The sequence below is a fragment of the Podarcis erhardii genome (assembly GCF_964252035.2).
Source record: "Podarcis erhardii genome assembly, chromosome: 1".
In the NCBI taxonomy this organism is placed as follows: domain Eukaryota; kingdom Metazoa; phylum Chordata; class Lepidosauria; order Squamata; family Lacertidae; genus Podarcis; species Podarcis erhardii.
This window is the reverse complement of record NC_138497.1, coordinates 80,736,925-80,754,738: the sequence shown is the minus strand read 5'-3', so window position 1 is coordinate 80,754,738 and position 17,814 is coordinate 80,736,925. Positions and strand designations below refer to the sequence as shown.

The window sequence follows — 17,814 nt, the reverse complement described above, 5'->3', positions numbered from 1 at the left end:
AGTAAATCAACTAAGTCTTTAAATTGAGTTCTGACTTCCAAAAAGTGTTTAGGAATATCCTTGAAGATCTGTATCTGGGAGTTTTTAATGACCAAAGCCTTCTGGAAATGTAAATTCAATATTTTGTCTCTTTCTTCCTTTGATCTCAAAGTGATTAAGCAATCTCTTGGTTTCTTGCCTTGCTTCCTGCCAATCCGATAGTTTCAGAAAGGAATCGGCGCTCTCCGTCAATGGCGACGCGGCTTCACTCCGCAAGCTGGGTAGCGATCCTCAGCACCGCGCTCGCCCCGATGCCGCTCCGGAGCCTTTAAAAAGGCTCTTTCACGATACCGGGGGGCGCAAAGGTGCCCACCGAATCTCCTTGTTCACAGGCTTCAGCGCCTGTGATTTTAGGGGTCCCCCGCTCGCCGTAGCGGGTCAGACCCGAACTCGCGGAGCAGTCCTGCCTCGGAGCTCGAGGCAAAGACCGCCATTAAACGCTGGCGCCGACCGGAAGTAAGTGCCACTGATCATAATGGAAGTCATTTTTGAGGGGTCATGCTTACAGTTGCAGTGTAATTTTGCTATCCTAAAGATTAAGGTGGTAAGCCTCATTGAACACAACAGGGCTGGCTTCTTTGAGGGTGTGTTCACATTACTCCCCTTAGAGCCCAATGTAGTGTGTTCTTTTTTCCAGTGCGATTAACAGCTCCCCCCCCCCAGCTGTTCACATCAACCCGGCTTCATTAGTATCAGATTTCTGTTTGTGTACACATCAGGAGGCAGGGATGTCTTTACCTTCACATCTTGGCTGGAGACCAATTAGGAACAGAATGGCTTGAGGACTCCAATTGGTGTGAAGCTAGTTTGAGAAACAACACATCAGATAGTAATATTTCACAACAAAGTACAGGATACATATGCATTTGGGATGAGGTGTTGTGAACATGGATGAAAAATCCAGCACTGGAAACACAGTGAGTGTGCTTTAGATGTATTTCAGTTTATGTTTAGACCCATCAAAATCAACAGGACAATGGAATTAGGAATACACTTGAATTAGGGCTATACACTTACCTGGGAGTAAGTTCCATTGAATACAACAGGGCTTATTTCTAAGCAGGTGTGAAATTTTATGCATGCTTATCCTTAAATAGAAAAGGCTTTACTCCTGAGTAAATATGGATGACTGCATCACAACTAAACTTTGGTTGGTTACTGGTTCTTATCCAACCAAAGTTTAGCTGTGACTAACTGCACTCCTAAGCATTTTTACTCAAAAGTAAATTACTCTGTGTTCAATGATAAGCCCACTCCTATGCATGTATAATTGGGGGCAAGTCCTATCATTTTGAGTGGTTCAGTGTACATAGTGTTATACTGGTGACTGCACACCCCAGCTGCATGTTAGGCTTTGCAAAATAAAGTTGACATTCAAATTATAGTTGATAAGGATGGAGAGATGGATATTCTTGTGAGGTGTACCTGCCGACAATTAAGGTGCAGGGCAGGTTAGAGCTATAACACTGGCCCTACCATTAGGCAGAGTGAGGTTGCCACCTCAGGCAGTGGATGCTGGTGGGTACTGGCAAGTAATGGGAAGGTACTGGAAGGCAGAGCTGTGTATGGCACATGGCCCCTAAGCTATACCTCTTGCCCACAGGTGTAGCGGAGGACATTGTCCCATCATCAGCGTAGAAGTCAGACTCATTTCCCGGTCAGGTTGGTTTCATCTCAGGCAGCAGAATGTGTTGGGTTGGTTGTGAGGAAGAGGGTTTATATCATCTCACAATGGCACAAGGCAATGACCAACAGATGTTTGTGATCATTATCACATTCCACATAGCAGCAGATATGGAAGAATCCCCCCCCCAACAAATTATAGTTGCACAATCCAAAAGGAAGGCATCAGTGCTGTGTGTACAGCACAGAGGTAGCAACTGAGAATGGTGCCTTTATTGCTTTTTGTATGCAGGGCTGCTATTTGAGATTTCAGCAGAAGTAATCAGCAAAGAAAGGACAGTTATGGGGGCATCCTCTTCACCAGCTACTAGTTTTGTGAAAACTTTAGTTTACTGTTTTGGGATGGGAGGGAGGATGTAAAGCAATGTTGTCTGCATACGCACACTGGTTTCTGAAAACATCCCACATATTTCCTCTCCTGAAGGAGGAGTGATGCGGCGCACCTGAACTCTGCAAGATCTCTCTCCCTTTGTATCAGCTGCGGTGAAGGGGAAGCGATCCTACTTAGCACTGAGTCCCTGCTTTGCACAGTGATTCAAAGGCTCCTGACAACCAGCTTACAAATGTGACATTGGCCGCTATGGTATTACTCTATATTTCTTGTGATCCTTCAGATTTCTGCAAAAACCAGAAAGCTGCGCAAGCAAATCACGTTTAAAATGGTGTGGTAAGAATTTACAGTTGTCTGTGTGCTTTTATGCATTTCCTGGACAGTAAATTTAAAAACAACAACAAAAACAAGGTGCACATGCAGCTAATTAACTGGCATAACAGAATCAACAAATTAGACAAATACAAAAGAGACCACCTACTGGTATGAATGTATTAACAGCTAATTGATGCTCAGATGTTAACAAAGTCTGCAACTCCATCAGCTCCAGCCTGCATGGCCACTGGGAGTTGCAAGCTCTGGAGGGCCACAGATTACCCAAGCCTGACTTTACAGCATGGAAAGTAAATTAAAAATCAAATAAAGCAAAGGAAAATGTTTTGTGATCATCTCCACATACAGGGCTTTCCCCCCAGATCGAATTCTCTGGAACTCAGTTCCGGCACCTCTCGGATGGGTGCCATTGCCGTTCTAAGAGAACAAGGGAGGTGTTCATGGTGAGTTCCGACACCTCTTTTCTTAAAAAGAAAAGAAAAGAAAAAGCACTGCCCACATATGTTTTTGGTTAATATATCACAACATCTTGAACATCCACTGAGGCCCAGTTTTTGCGGAGCCTTGGGAAGCTGCACTCCCTGCACAGACTCTTTGCCACCCCCCCAGTGCCTACCATGGCCAGAGACCACAGTGGTTATCCTGCAGCCGCCACCTTCCTTCTCATGAGGGGGCTCTCTGGGAGCCTGTTACAGCTAGGTAAGGAGACCTGCCAGTGATACAGGGTGGGGCAACTGCCAGCCTCCTTTGCACTGACACTTGAGAAGCGACTTATCTAGCCACCATGAGCCACCAGTACCACAAAGTAAGCCCCTTCATTCGTATGCACAAGGGAGAGCCTAATGGCTGCAGAGGCACTAGTGTTGGGGAGCCCAAGTGGCGACAGGGGCTGCTGGTGTGTGTATGTGTGTCAAGCAAGGCCTAAGCCCAGTGGACCAGAGAGAGTACATGGGCTCTGGCAAATGCCTCCATCAGCTGGGTGCTGTTGCTGGGCCTGCTTCCAACCATCCATCCATCCATCCATCTCAATCAGAAAGGTAGCAGACAGTGGTACGATAGAATTCTCAATAGTTCACCATGTGTTCAGATCGACAGCTTGAAGGAGTTTTAGAAAACATTTCAAAACTCCCACCTGCTCCCCCAAACCACTTAGAAACACATGCAGCTATCTACTGCAGAATGACTTGTGGGCAGGTGGTATGTGGGGGGGGGGGGGTGCCTCACAGTGGAAACAAAAATATTAGATTTGGCTATTTGAATCGTCTAAAGTAATGGAAATCCATGGTGCTATTCTAGGTTAGATCCCATACATTTGCTTCAAGCACTCTCAGAGTCAAGGAAAGGTCACAGAAACCTGCATCCCTTTTGCTGTTCTTGGCTGCAAGGCAGAGAGGCAGGCAGACACACACACGGCATCAAGGCCAAGCAGTTTATACATGGAACAGACTCTAGAGAAATGACTGTTCGATCAATTAAGCAGCTTAAAATGTCAACAGAAAAGAAAAGCAACCGAAAAAGGAAGCAGAAAACAGTTCTCAGCATCTATACAGCACATTGATTTCTAGAGGCAGAGGAATGCCAATTGAGAGTCGTTCCACCTGACCAGGGAGACCAGTTTTCTCTTGGGTTAAAGGAGATCTCTGCAGGCCGTGACTGGGATGCTGCAAAAGAGCAGTCGGTTGATGGCAGGAATAGGTAGAGGCTGCCTAAAGGCCCAATTTGAGAATGTGTGGCGCTGTCCATGCACAATAGGTTAAGGGAGGGATCATCAATTTGCCCAGAGGGAAGAGCCACAGCTTGCTAGCACAGCCCCTGCTTTGCACACAGAAAGCCCTAGACTCTATTCCTGCCTAGGAATGTACCCTGGAGAGGTGCAGCTAGACCGGCCAGCTGTTTGGTTCAGCATAAGGCAGCTCCCTGTGTTATTCTTCTATCATATCTGCATAAACATCACCTCCTACATGATGTTGGTGTTCTTTACCAAAACCAGGCTCAGCCATGCAAGCTGCTGAGCTCACCCACTCCTTCAATCTGCACCAGTCAAAAGCGAGTAACAAGTTCAGGCCACTCAGGATCCTGTTATTGAGAAGTCACCTGATGATTTAAGAGTAAATGTTCATTATCCATATCCCGATCATATAGGATACGTTCTCTCTTTAGTATTTTTGGCAAAGTTTTGTATGGGGCCTTTCCCCTCACACACCTGATAATGAAATGTTCGTGTAGGTAGCAAAATTGGGGAGAAGCGGCGAGGTCCTATCTTGTTAAAAATAACTCCTGGTTTAACAGCTCCCTTCACAGAAAACACAAAAAAAATGATAATCTACAACAGAACAAGCATTTACTGTATTGTCACAGTCTTTGCTTTTAATAGAATATTTTGCACTGTTTTAATTGGGGACGCCTATTATGTAAATGCCTTGAGGTCAAGAGATAATGCAAATTTATTTTTACTTGTCATTTGCGCTTTTTACGTTCCTCCATTCAGAGAGCTGTCCATTTATTCCCACTTTCTGCTTGTTGTTACCCAATCAGCATGCACTGAAAATTGTGGGATTAATGAATGATTAAGAAGAAGATCAGGAGGGGTGCTCAATAAAGACAGGATATAACCTAACCTGGTAAAATATCCCAAAACAGCATGCAAATGTTTGAGTTCTCCCAAGCTCTTATTGTCTGTCTTTGTGAACTGTCAGAGGCGAAGAAAACAGGCTTTAAGTTGTAATATTGTTATATTGTGAGCAATATAAAAGGAAAACCTTGCAACAGAGAGCATATTTAGACACATCTTCAGTATCTGAACATCACAACACTATAAGAACACCTTGTGGAAACTAAATTTAACAAACAAACAAACCCAGAAGTGCAAAGTTTGAGAACCTGCCCCCACTCCTGATTTGCAGATGAGGCAACGATCTTGAATTGCTAGTTTGGCTGAGTAGACATTGGAGGTTTTTTAAGCATAGGTTGGATAGCCATCTGTCATGGATGCTCAAGTTGAGATTCCTGAATTGCAGGGGGTTGGACTAGATGACCCTTGGGGATGCCTTCCAACTCCACGATTCTATGACAGCCTTCTCCAAGGTGTTTTGGAAGGGCAAGGTGTTTGGTGCCCTCGAGCCAATGCACAGGGGCAATAGGGTTTGTAGACCAAAAAAGAGATGGAGGGCACCATGTTGGGGAAGGTTGTCAGTGTCTGATCTCTGGTCATTCCCAGCAAGAAATAATAAACTTTTGAGACAAAAGCAAAGATATTCAGATATAAGGTGCACGGCGTTTGGATTTGTTGCTGTTTGTGCACATGCGAGAGAATAAAGCGCCTGCATCCTTCCACAAGTGCACACGGTTTTGCACTTCTACCTGTGGCCGCCCCAGACTACGCCAGCATCCCTCCCCAGCCTTAACCATCTTGGAGCATCCTTTGCTGCCTTCTCATTAGAGTATCGGCTTGCATCTGTTGGGAAGGTACCATCCCTCGCTAAGGGGAGGCCGCAATACCATTGCAATTCGCCTTGCAACAGAACGAGCCCCAACACGCAGGAAACGGGAGAGTTTCCTTCCCGAAGCTGGAAAAGCCACAGTGCTCTTCCATAAGCTGCACTCAAAGCCTACGATGTTTGCAGGAGGTGAAAGGACATTCGCCTTCCTTCTTTGCTCCCCCCCTCGCCTCGCCGCGGCATCCGCCGGGTCCGCTCCCCAGGTGGATGTTTGCACGTTGGCGTGGAGATGAACGCCGCTCACAGCCGAGCCTCGCCTTCGCCGCCGCCTCCTGAAGCCGAGGATTGGACGGAGGGAGAAGTGCCGGGCTCCGATTGGGCCCGGCGGGTCTGTCTGTCTGGCTGCCCCGTTTCAGCCTCGGTTGCATCACAGCGTGGGGATGCTGCTCTCTTCGAGCCGAGCCAGAGCAGCGGCGGTGGCGAAGAGGCGATGGTGGTGCCGCCAGAGCATCGCTGCAAGCCGCGCGCGCAGGACGGGCGTAGTAATAGCAGCAGCAGCAGCAGCCGCTGCTTTGCAGCCGTGAGGAGGACAATGTAAAGCGCGGGCCGAGGAGCCAGTGCAATGCAATAGCAGCCCCGGAGCCAGGAGGCGGCGGGGAGAAGGAGGCGGAGGGGGAGAAACTCCGCGCTGCTGCTGCTGCTCCTCCCTCCCTCCCTCCTCCCTCCCTCCATTCATTGCCTGCCGTGCACGGATTATCACATTGGGGAGAGGATTCTGGGCAGCTGGGCAGCCCGGCGGGAAGGAGGGAGGTCTCGGCGAGCGAGCGAGCGAGCGACCCGCCAGCCCCGCGGCTCCGGGCGACGTCGACCCGTCGCCTCCCCTCCCGGTCGCCGGGAGCCTCCCCGATGGCTCCCCGCCGCTGCCTGGATGCCTTTGTCCCTCGCCGCCGGGACCTGGCGGGAGGCGGCTGGGCTCCGCTCCGGGGAGAGCGCTAGGAGCCCCCTCCCCGCATCTCCGCCGGGCGCCTCTCCGCGTCCTCCTCAGCGCCACAGCGAAGTTTTCGCGCCAGCCGCGAGGCGCCGAAGTTGCAGGTGAGGGGAGCGGGCGTAGCTGTGAGGGGAGCGGCGCTGGGGGCGAAATGAGCAGCGGCGAGGGGCCGAGCCGGCGGCCGGGTTAGGCGCGCACTCCTCGCGCCCGCCCGGCAACACCTCTTGCGCCGCCGCCGCTTTCCCTTCGCGGCCCGGGGGCCCCTCGCTCACCCCCCGGGGGCAGGCAGACCCCCCCGGGAATGCTGCCTGGAGGATGCTGTGGTTCCCGGTGAAGAAGATCCGGAAGCAGTTCAAGCTGCTGCTGCTCCTGGTGCTCCTCACCTTCGCCGTGTGGTTCACCTACCTGCACATCAGCCTGGTGCGCCAAGGCAAGGCGCTGCGCCTGCACTTCGCCTACGGCAGAGGTAAGCAGGCGGCGGGGCCCCTTTTTATCCCCCCTGCCTACCCCGGAGTGAGGGCCTTCCCCACCTCAAAGGGGATCTTCTTTAGCCTTTGTTCAGTTACTCCCAAATCAATCGTTTCCTTTCCTTTCCTTCTTTCCCCCCCCCCCTTACTTAGTTTTGAATCAAAGCGAAGTGTAATAATCTCGCCCGTGCAGCCCCCTCCAGAGACCGCAACTCTTGTGCCCTGGAATACTTTATCTGGAATAGTTACCACCAAGACCCACTTTAAATACTGACACTTGATGGTAAGTTAGGATTCCTGCTCCACTGACCTGGAGAAGAGGAAAGACTGTGATATAAGTGATTTAAGGATATGTACTCTTTGCTCATTAGGAGCAAGGCCATTGTCTCATTTTTGCACTTTGTAGGTAGAGTGCCAACTCTCAAAAGTCCTTTCATATACTGGTATTTGCTATATATTTCGCCTTCCAGTGTCTTCCCCAACCCTGGTGCTGTTCATAACTTTTAAAGGAGTGCATGTGAACACACTAATATTAGTAATAAATAAATAAATAAATAAAAAGCCGTGGCTATTTGAATTGATCTCGGTTCAAGGAGGACAGCCGAGCTCTTGCCTTTGCCAAACCCTTGATCTCTTAAGGTGCTTACATTCTCCCAATTTGCAGAATACTCCCCCTTTGGCTGGAGAATTGGTATTGGAAACTCTGTAGTTCTGTGCATGTTTACTCTGAAAGAAGCCCCACTGTGTCCAAGGAGACTTACACCCAAGTAAATGTACCAAGGATTGCCAAGACAAAGGAAGCAATCTTTGATTCAGAGAGGCATACAGAAGAGCCTCTGTGTGGTTAGCTGGGTTTCAAAGCTCAGGTCAGGCACTTGGCTGTAATTGCCAACAAACTGTCCAAACCCTCCAGGTCTTTAGTCTTTGTGGCAGAGTGTTTGTAGCAGCAACTCAATATTTCTTTAGAGCAAGACTGTGTGATCATTTCTGAATCCAGAGCACAGAGCTCCACTGTATATGTTGGGGGGGGGGGGAGAGAATTCCAAAGCACATGGAAAATCCAGCTCTCTAACCAGGTCAGTTGCTGAGTTTTGTGCAGGCTTGTTAAAAGAGCCCTTTACCAACCTAGCAACAGCTTTATCTTTATGCCGCTGGCGGTTGTGAATGACCTAGGGGGATGTGCTCTTGTAGGTATTGGAGAGGCAGGAGGGTAGAACACCTCCTGCAGTGATGGTTGTTCACTAGCACATGTGTTTGATGTCTAGCTACATGGAAGAAACAGCATGAAGATGAAAATTAAGGGAATGGGTTGGAGGCACTCCCCAGATTCAAGTTATTATTGAAATGTAGCTTTTGGTTCTTGACTGGGCCAGGACCCTCAGACTTGTGTATTTCCAGCTACAGGTATGAGTATAATATGCACATATCTTGCACAAACAGGAAATGATGTGGAGCCATAGCTGGCAGATACAAAGTTTCTAAAATCTTTTTCTGGAATTGATAAAAACAAGAAATTGACAGCTTTCCACTGTCCTTTGATTTGGTTAGATATTTAGAACCATTCTTTGGAAAATATGCCTTAAAACATATAACCTTTTTTATTTTTACTGTGAAATGGCATTTTTAAGCTAAGATGTGAAACCAAGAGGACCAGAAACATGCATTAATTTCTATAGTGAAAGCTAAGATAGTGATTTTTGCAGAGTCCCAGAGATTTTAATCAAAAACTCTGTGTTGCCTTACTGCATACCCTTGTGTGCCGATTTCAGTGGCACAACATTTTAAAAATCTTAACTGGCATTTAGTTGTGAGTCCTTTTTGCAATGGGAAAATTTGTGTAATCATGAAACCTGCTTCCAAAACAGAGGCTACAAAAGGGTTGGGTGTGGGCTATTGTCTGCATTCCAAGAGCAAAATAATTGCCACAGAAAAGAGTGGAACTAAATTTCAGCATATTTCAGGAAATCTGGTTCTGGTTTACAATTCCATTCAGTACTATATTTAATTTTAAAAAGCCAACTTTATACAAGAATGTGGGGTGTCTTCAAAATATGAATTTTGCTTTATTTTCTTTCACAAAGGGGAAATGTGACTTAATAGTACAGTATTGAATTTGGTTATCCTTCCCCTTTCACTAGTGATCACTTCTGATTTTGGTAGTTACTTCAGATTTACACCTCTGTGATAAAAAATGTGAATTAGGCATCAGTATCTGACCTTCCTGTTTCTAAAGGATCTTTTCAAGAACTACTAAAGGGCACTAATCTCTATCCCTAAAAAGGGTCACTACAATTACGAGCATCATAAATGTATTTAAAACAATCAAGGAATAATTCCTTGTATAAAGTTGTGTTAGTAATAAGTCAAACTTGCTGTTTTCTCAGTCCTAACATGAAATGATGATGTGTGAATATTTCACAAAATTGCTTTACTTTTAGATGTTTGAGAATGATTATACAGCAAAAATCATAGGTTGAAATACTGAGCCTATTTCAGAGGTGAAACTGCTGTTAGAGTTGTGCTGTACCTAAATTAATCACAAGCCTTTTACCGAGCAGTCTAGTGGATGAATGAATTCTTATAGAGCATGTGCCTCTGTGCGTATTTTGGAGAACGTGCTGTTCATTTTTTAAAAAGTGGTTTCTTGATTAACCACTACCAAGAATTTGCGATCTTGATGTTGTAAGGTGCTTAAATGACTACAGAATGATCCTCTACAAGAGATAGGAGTAATATTTATTCTGTTATGGTGCTTTTCAATACTAATCCAATTATGACTACTAAATTATTATTTTTTTTAAAAAATGCATGGCGTTGGGCTATCATGGGCCATGCAGTGGTGGCCCAAATGCCTCATACGGCAGTAGCACAGAGGTACACAACCTGTGCCCCTCCAGATCTTGTTGAACTACACCACCTATCATCTCTGATCACTGGCAGTGCTTGCTGGGCTGATGGGAGTTGTACTCCAGAAACATTTGGAGGGTTGCAGGTTGTGCACCCCTGCAATAGCGGATTGTGGTGCTGCCATAACATTGCTACATCAGTGCAGCACCTTGAGTAAATTGCAGTGTTGGCCATGCCATAAGTTGCAGTGTTTCACCGGCACTACTGTTCTTCTACATACGGTAATTCTATTGCTATTACGGTGGTACCTCAGTTTACGAACTTAATGTGTTCCGGAAGTCCGTTCTTAAACCAAAACCATTCTTAAACTGAGGTGTGCTTTCCCTAATGAGGTTTCCTGCCGCCGGTGCCCTTTCACCATTTGGATTCCGTTCTTAGACCGAGGTAAAGTTCGCAAACTGGGACACAACTTTTGGTTTTGTAGAGTTCGCAAACTGAATAGTTTTTAAACAGGGCTGTTCTTAAACCGAGGCACCACTGTATAAGTCACACAAAGGACTGAGCCATCAGAATGCACTCTAAAATGTTTGAGGTGCAAAGGAGTTGCTCTTGCACTCGTTCTTGCAAGCTGTTACAAGAAAATAAAAGATGTTTAGGGGAAAACAGTGACTATTATGCTGCTTGATGATGCTCTTTACCAAAATAATGTAAATTCCAAGATCTTGTGTGTTAATAGTATGCTCAAATTAGGATGTTTGTTAGGGTGATAATGAGTTCATTGAAGATGGCTATTGAGCTTCCTAAAGCAAAATGTTCTTATTTTCCTAGTACAGTGGTACTTCGGGTTGCATACGCTTCAGGTTACAGACTCTGCTAACCCAGAAATAGTGCTTCAGGTTAAGAACTTTGCTTCAGGATGAGAACCGAAATCGTTCTCCGGCGGCGCGGCAGCAGCAGGAGGCCCCATTAGCTAAAGTGGTGCTTCACGTTAAGAACAGTTTCAGGTTAAGTACGGACCTCTGGAACAAATTAAGTACTTAACTGTATTTGAATCTTTTGACCAATAGATACAGAAGTTTCACTCTTTGATGCAGTGCGAGGTGCTTGGAGATCTAGCAGGATATTCAACATCTTTCACTAATGCGGGAGTAGGGGTGATGGTTAAAGGGGAAGCTTGAAATAAAGCTCTTCTGCAATAAACATTAAGGGCACATTTTTTCACTGTTGTAGGATAACTCTCTTCTCAACTTCTGGATCAAGTGTAAATGACGGACCAGTGCAACCCTGCCTGGAATCAAAGTTATCAGTCTGATCTATTTTGAAGTTTGTTGGAGCTAGTAATCTTATATGTGTACTTATAGCCTTCAGACTGGCAAAATATAAGTAGGGGTCTGAACCAGGCTTCCGTAGCCTGGTGCCTTCTAGATTTTGTTGGACTACAAATCCCATCATCCCTGATCATTGGCCATGCTGGCTGTGACTGGAGGGCAACAGGTTGGTCTAAACCAGGAGTGAGGAATCTGTGGTCTTCCAGACATTGTTGGGACTCCAACTTCAATCCGATTCGACTGGCATAGCCAGTGGTTGTGGATGATGGGAGTTGTAGTCTAACAACATCTGAAGTACTGCAGGTTCTTGTCTAAGTCATGATTCTCAAAGCCTACAGAGATAGTCAGTTGCTAAGAGGCTCACATTTTTCTCCTCTCCCCCACCCTTTTAACAAATGTTTTTGAGTGAATAATGATGTAAGTTTCTGAATGCACGTGTTTCACCAGTGGAAGATACAAAAGCTGATATCCCATGCCTTCACCTTATGGTAATCAATCCTTCCAGGAGATAACTTTGCTTGCTGCAGATGCCACTGAGAACTAGTTCACAGGCAAGGTAGTTGAGGGTATTGAGGGTACGGCTGCTGGCCAGCATGTGCTGTGGAATGCTGCATCAGTTGGCTTCTCCAAGGCTCCGGCTGCCTTACACATTACTTTTAAAAGTTGCTGGTGCCATAGTGAGAATGGCAGTGAGCTTGACCAATCAGACACCACCTCCATGGTTGTAGTATCAGTGAGAGTACTGGAATAGCATGGGGTTGGGCCAAGCACCCTCAGTAGTCTCATTGACCCTGCAATCTCATAGCTAGCATCTAATTGACATAGCTGTCTGCTTCTTTCATCCCCAGGATCAGTAATTTTGAAAATCAAGGTTGGAGCCACTTGCTGCCAATGCATAGGGAGTCTTGGGGGGGGGTCATGAAGGAACCTTGGGTGGTCCAGGGCCTTGGAGCTCTGCTTGCTAGTTGGGTTGTAGTAGCACCACTGGCTCAGATGATCTAATGTTTTCCTATGCAAACAATTTCGTCTATGGAGAAAGCCAAGATGCCAGAGTGATATGGTATTGTGGAAAGGTGCATTCAGATTCACAAGCCCACCACCTGTCTTCTGAAATGATATTGACCCACAGGTTTATCACCTCCATGGGATGTGGGCCTTAGCCTTGTTTTGTTATACCATATTTTTGCTCCTTTGAATGTGGGCCTGTGTAGCCAACATCCTTCTTTCCATTGATTCAGATGTGACTAAGCACCATCCACTGAGCCCATCAATCATATATGTGGGGCCTAGGTTTTCCATCTTCTTGGCTCAGAGCAGAGACAGTGACACAAGATTTAGAGCTACTTACTGGTGGCCGGCGAAGGTATTGCCTTTGGTTGAGTGTTGGCCCTTTAACATGTGTGGAAGAGGCTCAAATGCAATTAGAGAATCATAGAGGTGGGAGGGACATTGGCTGTGGCAATTTAAATGTATCAGTACCACTTATGGAGACTTGCCTGTGCAATGAAGTGGTGTGTCTATTGGAAGTAATTGGGAGACATATGTGATTTGAGCCATTGACACCAACGGATCTGAATTCAGCTGCTGTTGTGGTTTTGTTGCTGACTAGATATGCTGATACAGAGGAGGATGTGGATAATTAAACACTCGCTATAGACACACTCCCATCACATCCTGCTCTCATGCGTGCAAGCATTTAGAGAAAACCACTGACGGTGTTTCTCATCACAAACCTTATGAGGGGTATCTCCCCAATCTGGCAGCTGATGTGCTCTTTTACTCAAAGTGGCATGTACAGTGGTAAGGAAACACCACCTCCTGCAGCCTGATTCAGCTTGCTAACAGTGCAACTGGATGAACAATAATTTCCTACAGATGAACGCTGCTGTAAACTCTTATCAGAAAAGCAAATGTGCACACTATGAATCTGTGCCCAATGATCTAATATAGGGAGACTTTCTTTGAAGCTGAATTAGTGATATATAAAATCACTAAACGTGCAGGGTGGGGTGACCAAAGGCTGGTAAGTTCATTCCTATTTTACCAGACCTACCGTATTTGCTATCTGACTGTAATCTGATGACTGCCTTCTATGGTGATTGCTCATGGGCCAATTGTTATTTGTAAAAACATTCATATCAAACTGATCTGATGGCCCGTTTCACCGTGACCCTTGAAAGTGTGCAAAGGATGGTGGTGTCTCAGTCTGTAGGCAGAGTTGTGACTTGGTGGCCAGTGGGTTGTGTATCCCCTGCAGAGTTTGTAAGGTGCAGAGGGGAGAAAGTAGGGAATGATGATGTAGGATTTTTCATTGCTATTTCTTTATAGTGGGCTTCTCTGAAGGCCCGGTGCAAATTATAAATCCTATTAAAAAAGAAACTAGCAAATTATTTAATGAGGAAGTGAGGACTTTCTTACTCCAACAGACTTTTGGGAACTGCTTTCTTTTAATGAAGCGGCTGGTGCTGTGCTGTTTATATTGTACTCAGGTGTAGATTTTTAATCAATTTTATAGTTTTTAATTCTACCAATATTTAATTGCTTTTTATGATTTAAAAAAATGTTTTTAGCTGTTTTTTTCTTATCTGTAAGCCACCTTGAATCCCTGTCAAGGATAATGGCAAGACATAACTAAATATATGATGATGATATTTGGTTCTTAAGATAAAGCTCTGCTAAAAAGACATTGTTCCTATTTTCATGTTATTGAGAGAACACCGATGATGTACCAACAGAAAGTTCCAAGAGCTGCTTCATATGCTACCTATAAGCTGGGCGGGGGCACTTCCTTTTCTTTTTTCCTTGTTAAATAGGTGAAGGACTGAAGGTGAAATCCAGGAGTCCTGCTTTGCATGTTACACCAGAACCGGGTGAAGAATATTTGGGCATCGTTTTTGCTTCTTTCTTACATCTCTTAAAAGCAAGCAGAGTTGGGATGATGAACTGGACAGAAGCAATAGAGACTGTTTCATCTTCTAAAAAATGGAATCCAGGAATTGAAGGGTAGTACAGGGAAATTGTTTGATTGAGACCCACCCCCAACCCCCCAAAAACGAGTGAATTGAGGAGGTTTGCAGTGCCTCTTCCACTGCTGTACAAGAGTTGAATGAGCCTCTCTGCAAGAGTCTTTTTCTTCAGCTTTGCAGACTAACAGAAATTCAAATATCCTTGATGGAGGGAGGGATAAGTATGGGGAGGGGACAAAGAGCTTTAGATAAAATGCACTTTAAGGTAGGTGGTGGAAAGTATGAAACTGCAGCAGAGACAAAGTTGTAAACTGAAGGGGCCCCCTGGGATTCTGATTTATGCAAGTATAAATACTTTGCTGCAGTGATGGCTGTCATGTGGATTCTATAGGCAGGTCAGAGTGGCATCTATTGAAGCTCCCTTGGGGGGTATTGCTGTTGAAATTGCTTGTGCTTTCCATCCAAATGACAGAGGCTTAAGCTGGAATTAAATGAGCTGTTAAAATTCAAAATTGGTGGGAAATCTTAACCTGTAACTGATGGAATGTGCTACTGAACCAAGTTTGAAACCTGCTTCTGTTTGGAGCCAAAATCTGACTTGAATTCCAGTTTGAAGAAGCTAAATCCAATTTGCAGCAGACTAGAGACACCTGTATGGCTGTTAATATCTCCTTAGCTGAGAGACAGCTGCTTGCATGCCTACCCTTTGCCTGGGGCAAGTAGCAGTTGGCCAAGAATAGCATCTAGTAAGCAACTGCCCCTCCTCACCCTCCCAGTTGTTCTGCTCCCCCCCCAGTGCTCTCCTCAGAGTGTGATTAGCCTTTTAAAGCCCCTTAAGGACTGACATCTCCATCTGGCTGGCCCCTCCAGCTTTCGCAAGCAAGCAAGCAAGCAAGCAAGCAAGCAAGCAAGCAAGCAGAAGAGCTTGTTTACTGCATTTCTATCCCACCTTCTCCTCCCAAGAGTACATGGTTCACCCCTCCTCCTCAGTTAATCCCTACATAACCCTGCAAGGTAGGTTAGGAGGCTGCAGCTGACTCCAAGGTCCCCCAGTGAGTTTCAGGACTGAGTGGAGATTTGAACCCTGGTCTCCCAGGTCCTAGTCCAACACTCTAACCATGCAGTGATTAGCTTATATGTCTGAGTTTCTAACACCGACTGAATATGGAGCAGTGGTGGCGAGCAAGAGGCTGCTGGAGGGGTTGCAGCTGGCAGGTGGACCCAGAGATGGGCAACTGTCTTCTCCTACATGCTTGCAAGTCTGTTTAAATCTGGGAATTGGTCTTCTTTCCAAAGTGAGGTTTCCTCTCTTGTGAGCAGCCTGGAGCCTTGCTGTATTTGGAATGCTGCGTGCTCAGGTGGGAGTGCAGTTCCTGGGCTGCTCTCTTGGTTTGCTTTATAGCTGACCTTGTGCCAATGCCAGATACTGAAAGGCTAACCTTCCCCTGACCTCCATTTCTGGAGGAAGATGCTGATGACCATCTGGTGCGCCAACTGGGTAGCTTAGTTGTACAATTGTGGCTGGCAGAGAGATCAGCTGTCAGCTGACTGGAGTAGTACAGGGGAAGATCTTTAGATCTGACATTCATTTAATTTAGCACTAATAGACTGGAACAAGGAGGAGATCTCAAGAGGAGAGAGCCAGTGGGTTAAAAAGCTGTTCACAGCTTGTCTTCTGTAGACACTGGAATGAAGGCCAGATAGTCACTGTTTGACTCCTATCTACATTGTCTCTCCAGCAGCCTCTTCCTTCCCATCATGTACATTTAGGTTGCTGTCAATGCATATTTCCAATCAGGGTGCCAACTTGAATAAAGGTCTGTGTGGTTGGCAACAGTTACCTGATCTTTCCTAATTGCAATTTCCCTTTTTGTTCAGGGATTTATGCTAGAGAAAGAAGATACTTGGTGTAGGATATGGCAAGGAATAGGGAGCAGAAATGTGGATAGAAAACACAAGTGGTGCATTTGAGCACCAGAAGCATAGCGCCATCTATGTCACCAGTTCTTAACTTCCACTCAACACGAACACCTGATGATCACCAAATGCCTCCTGAGCCACAAGCAAAAAATTCCTGTGATACCCTGACCTCAGGTCAACAGTGTAGCTAGCCTCTCAGGTGCCTGGGGCGTTGCATGCACCCTGCACCTGGGGGTGGGGCGAGCTAGGGCAGGGCGCACTATGCAAAGCCTCTCTGCTGCCTCCCCCTTAGCTGTAGGGTGGCTGAGGGAGAGGCGGTGGGCAGATGCAAGCCCCACAATGCCATTTCAGGCAGCGCTGAGCCTGCAGGTGCCCAAGCCACAACGTCGTTGTGTTTGTTGACTGAACTAAAAAGTTTCATGAGCCCAATTTTTAAATTTTATTTTAAAAACACATATTTTTGCCATTTTGTCCCCCCCCCCTCAGTGATGACACTCGGTGCAGCCCACACCCACCACACCCCCTTCCTATCTATGGCACTGCCTCCAGTGCAGGGTGAGGTGGTGTGTTTTCAAATGTCATACAAGCAAGGGGAATATGGGTTCTCCAAGAAGTGCTGGATTTTATTTGAGAGCCATTGATGCTCTTTCAAGGTTCCTCCGGCAGCTTTTGAGCGGACTGCAGGAGAGAGGAGAGGAAGTCCGCTGTGTGAGCGGAAGCCTTTTCTGCTTACGCACAGATAGCATTGGCTACATTCTACAGTATCATTGTTAAGTGGATGGAGCATCGTTTCACTGTTTTTGTTGGAACTGGGGAGGAGGCATTCCTGCTTGATTCCTCTTTTGCCATGTACCACTTTTTAAAGGAATTGGGGGGCGAAATCAAAGATCTGGGATTTTATACTCAAGACAGGGTAAGCAGTTTACCACAGATATCTGCTGCTACTGCAAGAGGGAAAAGGTGCTGCCTAAAATGTAGAATGCCCCCCCCCCTGAGTTCTACACCCCTTACCCAAGATTTCTAGATGACTCCCTGTAGGGACCACATGTCCCAAATTAAGAATCACTGGTCTGTCAGCCTCAAAAAGGAATTAAAAGGCTAATGCAGTTCATGCCTTGTTTTATTTTAAGATCCTGAAACCAATCCTTGCAAGTAAGGCTCTGCAAGGGTTACCTTTCCTAGCCCACTTGCTCCATACATTGCCTGCATTAGCCATTTGTGCCCTGTAAGAAGAAGGAATCCATTTTGTCTAAAGCTTTTATGCCTGCTTGTCTGGGGAGGATTCTTACTGGACTCAAGTGAGTGGTTGCTTGCAAGTTTGGATTAAAGTAGTTGAAGACAGTGTCACTCTGGCAGCCCCCCTCCCCCAAATTTGCTGCTGTGGTGGTTTATCCAGGGAGGAGGGAGGCAGTGGTATGGACAAGCAATAGTGAGAAGTTGCTTTAGCTGCCTGGCCCAGTGCTCCTTTCATCACT

General features: G+C 46.1%; 1 protein-coding gene across 1 annotated transcript in view; it reads left to right on the top strand.

Moving 5' to 3' along the window:
• The first annotated feature begins 7,023 nt into the window (after nucleotides 1-7,023).
• B4GALNT4 (beta-1,4-N-acetyl-galactosaminyltransferase 4) overlaps nucleotides 7,024-17,814 on the top strand; it is a 175,980-nt gene continuing 165,189 nt past the window's right edge. Inside the window, exon 1 of the mRNA XM_081875214.1 lies at nucleotides 7,024-7,277. Within this exon, the coding sequence (XP_081731340.1) occupies nucleotides 7,127-7,277 (151 nt within the window). The 5' untranslated portion in view covers nucleotides 7,024-7,126. The remainder of the gene's footprint in view (nucleotides 7,278-17,814) is intronic.